Raw genomic sequence first — 8,596 nt, 5'->3', positions numbered from 1 at the left:
TTCTCTGATCTCCAATATTATATTGATTTTGTATTACTTTTATGAAAACGATTAGAAGCTACCAATATCAATTATCATCATAAAATACTAGTATAACAATATTCGAGGATGGACTTTCTTGCATTTTGGTGATGAAAATTACTATACCCTTTGGAATATACAGAACAAGAACTTGTTGTGTGTATACTCAACCATACAGCTATCTAACTATATATTAACTTTAATCATCATCACCTGGATGATCCATGTCGGCGTCGCCATCACTATAGTCCTCATCAGCTATAAACCCTTCAGACCCCAAGTTTGATTCCATGATTAAAAACAACATAGCTTACAAAGTGACTCTTCTTTTATTGGTAGAATAGTACTATAATAGAATACTATCAAATTTACATTACGTTTTTTTGTCACTTGTGATACATCTAGTGAATTTGAGAATTTAACAAGCTTCTAGCTTTGGCAAGAGGAGATTATAACCTTCCTGATGATGAAGACAATATTAGTTACACTCACTTTTCTTTTTTACAGCAATGTTTGCAGCAGAATATTATATCTTCCTGATAATGAAGGCAATTTTTCTTTTGGACCCATCAAGAGTGAAGTATCAACTCACATCTAAACTTTCAATTATTTCAAAGTGCATCTGCATATCAGGAGGCTTATCAGCAAAGTAATACCTTGAGTGCACTTTCAATTTCCCCTCACTCTTATGTGCTTCAGATTCAAGCAGGCGGAGCATTTCGTCTTTTTCATTCCTGATCCAATCTCGCTGTTTGTTGCCCCACTGTCTCGGAGTTCCATGAAGGATAAACCGGAGTTGAGGCGCTCCTTGTATGAGCCTTCTGGTGATTCTCTCAAATACATGATGGTTAGTCAAGTATGCCCCAGTAGAGTTCAAACCAACATCAACATAATGAATCTCAGTGATGCTATTCAGTAAGCTTTCCTTTGCTTTAGGTACTATACAAGTCTCCTCAGGTTGTCCAGAGCAGGGTGAATTCGCATCGGATGCAATTTCTGTGGAGCCAAGCTCGGTAACTATCTGGTTAACTACAGTTCCACCTTTGCTGAATCCAAGGATGAATGTCTTGGGTCGAGAGACAGAGGAGCGTCGGCTGCAGCCAGATTGTGTATCTCCTCGCGTTCCCGAAATAACTTTCCTTACCTGCATGATAAAGAAATATGAAAATACGAGAAGCTTTCAACATTAAAACAGCACCTAGAAGTTACAAATGCATGATTGCATGCTAAGGATGCATATCCATTAAAGCATAAAAGGTGGTAAATAACGAGATGCAATGCAAATATGCAATACAAAAATATTTTTCTGCTTCAACTCCCAAAACATAGAAAAGGGAAAGGAAAGTGCATACTTCTTCAAGGCAATTAGATAAGAGTGAGACGGTTGAAGTAGACGCCGGGAATCCTGTTGGTTGATACGACCTTGGCTCTCCATATTGATTCACGGATGGTATGAAGTCCTTATAGACGGCAAAAGGTCCATTGAAAACAGAAGCCTGAATAACCCAAGCATTGATGGAAGAACCAAATTTAGACACAACAATTTCAGATAGCTTCTGCAGATCGGATAGCCTCTCAATCACTTGGTTACCGGTCCCTTCAACTCTATCACCACAGAAAAAAATAGCATTTGCTTCGGGTACCTGTGTCAAATAATAAGACATAATGCCTGATGCAAAAAGGCTAGATTGAAACAGTAACTAATGAATTAGAGGGTACAATATTGTACTGTTATTATTCCTATTTTATTTACATAGTGGAAAACTTTATATATTAACCTCTCAGTTCACAAAAAATTCAACCAAAGTTCAGATCATAACCCAAAGAAGCTTACGGAAGAAAGAAAGTACACTGGAAAAAATAACTATAGTATACAGTTATAAGTCCATAGCTAAAGCTTCCTAAAGTTGTATTAAAGAAAATGCCAAGCGAGATACTGGAAGTTTAGGCATAGAACCGAAATGCTGTTACGATTATAGTAAGAAATTGACCCAGTTATGATTATCTGACACTAAATCTCTGATGTTTTGTAAAGGTTTCAGGGATCAACTTCAAGGGACTTACACTAAGAGTTCTGGTTTCTGGTGAAAGGCAGAGAGAAGCACCAACTCTATGGAATGCCTTGCTTTTGGAATGCAATTGAACTCTCAAAATTCCACTCCAACGATCCATCTATAGAGGTATCTGAACAGAAATTTTTACATCAAGTTAATACAAGAAAGGACAAAACACATCCAAATCATTTCATCATCTGGTCAATGGAAGTAGTCAAGTAGATGTATAGTCTGGAAATTTAACTACAATTAACTATAGCATAAAATGATAAACCACACAAATATTTTCATTCTTCTTAATAAAAATGCACTTCATGGTTGTATGCCCAATTGAAGAATCTCAAGGCCACCATTGAACCAGCATCAGAAGCAAGTGATGCAACTATGATTAGTCCTTGTTCATGGGTCAGTGAATCAGGGTGAATATTGACAAGGTTTAGCCTTGGAGGCAAAACCCTCACATGAGCTTGAATGTAGTAAGAATCACACAACAATGAACAAAACTTTTTCACCGTTAAAGAAGATTGTGATGGTGATAGGGTGGGTTGTGGTGATGAAGAAGAATAGCATTGTGTTATGATGCATGTGCAATCATGCAGAACACTGTGGAGAGTGTATGGTAGAAGCAATAAACATTGGTTCTGAGAAACATAAGGGAGAACATTAAGGAGGCAAAAAATGTCCGATTCCCTATGATTCAATTGGAATTTGGGACATGCAAATTTAAGTTAAGATAGGTGTAGATGATAATGGTATATAAATTTGAGTTTCATGGGAAGAAAAATATACAATTATCCATTCCAATTTTACCTGAACCGCAGATAACATTTCCTCTATGCATCTGTTACAGTAAAAGTTCATGTCCAACATTAATACTTCCTATAGTATCTACTGTCTTTTTAATGGAAACAAATAAATACAGAAGGGAAGGAAAAACTAATGACAGATTACCAAGAAATCATAATCGATAAATCTTAGATGAACTTCACAAATTTAAGATCTCAAAAGTATGGTTACCCGAGTCCAAGGTAACAAAATTGGTGCTTTTTACTGAACCCAGTTATTGCTCACATCAGCACATCAATTCGTAGAGTTGAAGTTAAAGATGCCGCAAATCTCGCATCACTTCAAATAAGTATACTTCTTCAACTCCAAAATTTAATCTATTTACAGATTGAGATTGAGATACAACCAGCCTCAGAAAGCAAGTAGCAAATTTCGTCATTTAGTGACATTGATTGCTAATCGGTTTTCCTTGTATATCCTTGCAGAGAATTCGGAAACAAGAGCATACTTATTGCTTTCATAGCATGCAGTCATAAATGCTGCTAATGTTACCCGATTGACTTGAAGATCTATGTCTAGTAGCTTGTGAAATAACAGTGCTGCAAGGCCTACTTTCTTCTCACTACAAAGCTTCCGGACAAGGGTATTAGCTGTTCTGATCCAGAGTTTCTTCTCCAGCTTTTCAAGAACAGCCATAGCAGAGAAACCGTCATCTATCTTGCAATATTCATAAGCCAATGATACCCGGGTAACTTCACATGGCACAAGTCCCTTTTCTAACATGGAGTCATATAATCCACGAGCCTCGTCCAACCTCGATTGTTTGCATAGCCCACTTATAATAGCACCATAAGTAATGGAATCTGGAACACAACCACTGTCGCTCATCCTATGGAAAAACCTCATAGCCAAGTTCAAATTTCCTTCCCGGCAATAACCACATATCATAGATGTATAAGTCTTCTTCGTAGGGATGAGTCCAACTTTTAAAGCTTCCTCGAAAAACATCTCACTTTCTCTCATTCTCTTTTCCCTGCATAAGACTGCAATCAATGTAGTGTATGAATGAATGTCAGGTTGAATACCAATCTTGACCATCTTATTAAATAACACCAATGCTTGCTTGATTTCAGCCTGATTGCAATGTTCAGATATGAGAATAGTATAGGTGACTTTATCAGCTTCCAAACCATTATGAAAGCCACTCCTAAGAATTTTGTAAGCTTCTTTTACCCTTCCCTTTTTACAAAGGCCATCAACAATGGCATTATATGTACAGATATTGGGACTAAAACCATCATTATTCATTAGATTCAACAACTCATATGCTCTTTCAAAGTTTCCTGCTTTGCAGTGTCCATCAATGAGAGCTGTGTATGTGTTGGTGTTCGGGACTAAACCCTGCTCTCTCATTCGGTTCAGTAGCATTTCTGCCCGGTTCAGTTTCTCATCTTTGCAATACCCACTTATCATGGCAGTGTATGTATGGACATTTGGCTTGTGATTTTCGCTTCGAACAAGCTTAAGAAATAACCTGAAGGCTTTCTCAGTCCATCCTTTCTTGCAAAGACCATCAATCAATGCGGTATGCGTATACACATTAGGTTTCCAACCTTTACCCACCATTTCCTCCAACATTTCAAAGGCTTGCTTGATGCTGCCCCTTTTACACAAACCTTCAATCATGCATGTATAATTAATCAAATTAGGCTTCAAACCCATGTCACTCAACTTCCTAAAATACCACATCGCCCTGTTTGAAACACCCTTTTCGCAGAACTTACTGATCACCAATGTAAATGTCGCATTATCAACCATGAATCCCCTCTCAAGCATGGCATGCAACCACCTATCCGCCTCCAAAATTTTGCCAATCCTGCAATAAGCAATAACCATCAACCTATAACTAGCAGAATTAGGGTGAACCCCTCTCACACACATTTCCTCAAACAGGTACTCTGCATATTCAACAAACCCCATTTCACAAGTAACTTTAATCACACAATTCAAAGTCCTGGTACTTGGTACCAAACCCTGATTATGCATCTCAATAACCATCTCCACAGCATCCTTCACCTTCCCAATCTCAGCAAAATTCTTAACCATACACTGCAACACTTCATGGGCCTTCTCAGTGTTCCCATTCCCAATGACTGATGTTGCACAAACTATGTAAAACCGCATAAAGTTTCGAAATTTCGAGTGCACAGTTGCCCAATTGAAAAAACTCAAGGCCACCATTGAACCAGCATCAGAAGCAAGTGACGCAACTATGGTTAAGGCTTGTTCATGGGTCAGTGAATCAGGGTCAATATCAACAAGGTTGAGCCTTGGAGATGAAACCCTCACATGGCTTTGATTGTGGTAAGAATCACACACCAATGAGCACACCTTTTTCACCATTGAAGAAGATTGTGATGGTGATAGGGGTGATGAAGAGGAATAGCATAATGTTCTGGTGCATGTGCTAAGCATGCAGAACATTGTGGAGAGTCTTTGGTGGAAGCAATGATAATTGATTCTGAGAAACATTAGGTAGAACATTAAGAAACAGTGACAATCAAATTTGCTTTTTATGAAAACCACGGCAGTTTCAGACTTTCAGACACTCTCCATCCTCCATCAGAGGAAAACAAGAACTACACTACTAATAAAGGGGCCACGACGGGAATAAGATAATTTAGAGGGGTCACAATGAAATTTCAAAAAAAGAAATCAAATAAGGTGCGTGCACGGAAACAGCGAAACTTGGGAAAAAGAATAAGAGGAAGAAGAACCAACCCTAACTGCTCGTGATTTTTTTACGATTTGGTCGCAGATTCTATGCTCGCCTTTACTCTTCTTCAATCTTCACCATCGCTTTAGCAGCATGGGATGCGACACAACACACAACACAAAAAAGTAACCAAATTTATAAAGTTTACCAAAAGAAAATGCTAAATTTATATAAGAGGAAAGTGACAAAGAAGGAGTTGAAACCATTTTGGCCTCTGAAATTTTTGACTTGCCTTAATTTCGATTCCTAAATTTATAGTTACCCAATTAAAATTCTCAAATATTGAATCGTGCTCCACGTTTGCTTTTGGCGCTAGTTTCATTAATGGAAATCTGATGTGGCACGTTAAGTCGCCAGAGTGTGTATTCACATGTCACATAGGTTACCAAAGTGCATATGTGATGAGTGAATGATGTGGCAAAATTTGAATGAACTCAATTTAACCCCTCCATAAATGATAAAATCCTAATTTTCAGCCCTCCTTTCCGAATACGATCAAGACTGTGTTGGAGAAATGATGAGTTCAGGAAGCCAAGTTGCAGGGAGTTCTGCACGATCACGTTTTCATAGGGTTTTCGTGAGGAGCCTTACTCGTGGGAGATTGGGAAAGATTCCTAATTAATGTGGTTGTGGAATGCGTCCAATGCTTTGATGGTTTGGGACGAATGCGAATTCTGAGAAGGAGCATTAGCCATTATTGGGACTGCAGAAGTGGTAACATCAGTTGCTGGAACAGGGTCACCCGCTTAATGGTTCTTAACTCTTGCTCTTTCCATTGCTTGTTGAAGTTCTTCCACAGGTGACACACACAAAACCTATAGTACACTCCAAGCATCAATTCACGAACTACTGGAATTAACTCCTGCCATAATATGCAGCACAATTAGCAATTACTGTTATTGAGCCCTAATTAAACCCCTCAAATAAACACTTATGACTCTATTTGATCCCTTAAATTTAAAATATGTCCCAACAGATCTGAGGTGTGGAGGTGGTAGACTGGAGTGTAAGATCTGAGGTGGGTTGGGCTGCAGGTGAACAGTTGGATTGGGCTGCAGACTTTGACTTGGGCTAGGCTGCTGGTTCAGAGGTGGGTTGGACGGGATGATTCGAGGTGGGTTGGGTTTGAGGTTTAGAGTGGGATGAGTTGGAGGTGCAGAGTACAGCTAGCCTGGGGGTGCAAAGTTCGCTTCAGAAAATGTGATTGTATTTTGTTCAAGGAGTGTGTTTGAAATATATGAAGATAGATTTAAGGTGGTGTCAGATACAGGAGTTTTTGGATTGGGGTTATAGGGACCAGTTGTGGAACCTCATCACCTTCATGTTCAGAATTTCCATGCTCAAGGTACACATGCACTACACCAAAAGCATACTGACTTCAAACTCCAAACAGGATAATAGTTCATCATTCATTTTTAAACAACAAATTTTTTAAATACAAACAACAACACACACATAATAACATTTATCCACAGACACCAAGAGATAAAATTGACATTCTCTTCTTCAGCAAGGAAAAAAAATTCTAGCATCATTCACATGCAAAAAATTCCAATGCCCTAATTATAACCAGCACTTTGCTTCGACAATAACAATGCAATACAAAAATCGAAACAAAAGCCAAGAACAGAGTATCAAGAAATTTGTGGAAAAAAAAAAAACAAAACTTCACTTCCTAACCTGATTTTCGTCGTTTCTTTCCCCAGCAATGCTAGTTCTTCAACAACCTCACCCAGCAATCCAATACACTACCAATCTTACTCTGATTCTCCTTTCTCACAGTCAAGCATGCGAGAAGAACAAAAACGTGGAGAAGAAGAATAGAAGAAAAGGAGAAAGAAGAAAAAGGGTCAAGTTACTCTGTGTCTTCATTGAGTGACCCAACTTTTTTAACCCAACGAAGCCCTTAAACGACGTCACATTGAGTGAAAACTGAGAGGGAACGTAAAATAACATCGTTTTAGGATTTTCTATGTGTCAAGTTAACGTGCCACATCAGATTTCTGTTAACGGAACTAGCGACAGGGATAAACGTGGGGCACGATTCAATATTTGAGAGTTTTAATTTGGTAACTATAAATTTGGGGTCGAAATTGAGACGAGTCGAAATTTCAGGAACCAAAATGAGTATCAACTCGACAAAAAAGATTTTGGTTTCAAACGAATTAGTCTCTAAAAAAATAAAAATATTAATTTAATTTTTTAAAATAATAAATACTAAATAGCAGATATATAATGTTTTTTATTAATATATCAACTAAAACTTGATAATAATATTTATATGTATTGTTAATTATTCTCATATATCTATTTATAAAAAATAATTATATAAATAATAATTTTTAGAATATAATTTTACTTATTTTAATAAAATTTATAATAAATAAAAAAATTAATAAAAAATATATAAAAATTTAAAAAATAATAAATATTTTATTATTTAAATTTATATTATTTTTTTGTTTATATAATAATAACGAGACATATATTATTATAATTTATAAATAATGAAATATATAGATATTTTCGTTTCGCTTTTCATAATTTATTAACAGAAAGATATATATGTATAGTTTATTATCTTAAAAAATGTAATTAATATTTTTTTAAAAAATTAATTAATTCCAAATCAACATCTTCAAAAATTTAATGGTGACTTTTTCTGTAAATCACCAAATCTTAGATTAATTTACCTGAACTCCTGAAGCAGTAACAAGCTGCGTTTTTATTTTTTATTTTTTATATAATATAATAAACAAAAAAATTATAATCTACTTATTAAAATATTCGTAAAAAAAATATCATTTGAAATGGATGTGTTTGACTTTTCAAAAAAAATAAATGTTTTAAATTAAAAAATAAATAAATTTCTCTGCATATAACCATTCTCGATCACATTTTGCTTTTGTATAATTAACTTTTGAAGTAATTCTAAGTGTTAATAATTCATTAATATATC

At 36.1% G+C, this 8,596-nt stretch overlaps 2 protein-coding genes across 2 annotated transcripts; both read right to left on the bottom strand.

Moving 5' to 3' along the window:
• Positions 1 to 331: 331 nt before the first annotated feature.
• On the bottom strand, positions 332 to 5,776 carry LOC112744409 (uncharacterized). The gene is made up of 4 exons (XM_025794023.3): positions 5,643 to 5,776; positions 2,086 to 2,205; positions 1,374 to 1,664; positions 332 to 1,165 (listed from the first exon to the last, which is right to left on the bottom strand). The coding sequence occupies exons 2-4, from the start codon at positions 2,191 to 2,193 to the stop codon at positions 605 to 607; spliced, it is 960 nt and encodes a 319-aa protein (XP_025649808.1). The 5' UTR covers positions 2,194 to 2,205; positions 5,643 to 5,776; the 3' UTR covers positions 332 to 604.
• On the bottom strand, positions 3,297 to 5,539 carry LOC114924033 (uncharacterized). The gene has a single exon (XM_029292538.2). It carries the CDS (start codon positions 5,403 to 5,405, stop codon positions 3,297 to 3,299), a length of 2,109 nt encoding a protein of 702 aa, XP_029148371.2. The 5' UTR covers positions 5,406 to 5,539.
• Positions 5,777 to 8,596: the final 2,820 nt, after the last annotated feature.

The sequence above is a fragment of the Arachis hypogaea genome, chromosome 14, assembly GCF_003086295.3.
Source record: "Arachis hypogaea cultivar Tifrunner chromosome 14, arahy.Tifrunner.gnm2.J5K5, whole genome shotgun sequence".
NCBI classification, from domain to species: Eukaryota; Viridiplantae; Streptophyta; class Magnoliopsida; order Fabales; family Fabaceae; genus Arachis; species Arachis hypogaea.
This window is presented reverse-complemented; position numbering and strand designations above follow the sequence as displayed.

What these genes read in the sequence shown, in the direction of transcription:
- LOC112744409 (XM_025794023.3), bottom strand. Translation starts at nt 2,193, where the DNA reads ATGGATCGTTGGAGTGGAATTTTGAGAGTTCAATTGCATTCCAAAAGC. An exon ending in CAGAAACCAGAACTCTTAGT is followed by an intron (nt 1,665 to 2,085) that starts GTAAGTCCCTTG and finishes TATTTGACACAG; the next exon opens with GTACCCGAAGCAAATGCTAT. An exon ending in TATCTAATTGCCTTGAAGAA is followed by an intron (nt 1,166 to 1,373) that starts GTATGCACTTTC and finishes TTTATCATGCAG; the next exon opens with GTAAGGAAAGTTATTTCGGG.
- LOC114924033 (XM_029292538.2), bottom strand. Translation starts at nt 5,405, where the DNA reads ATGTTCTACCTAATGTTTCTCAGAATCAATTATCATTGCTTCCACCAA.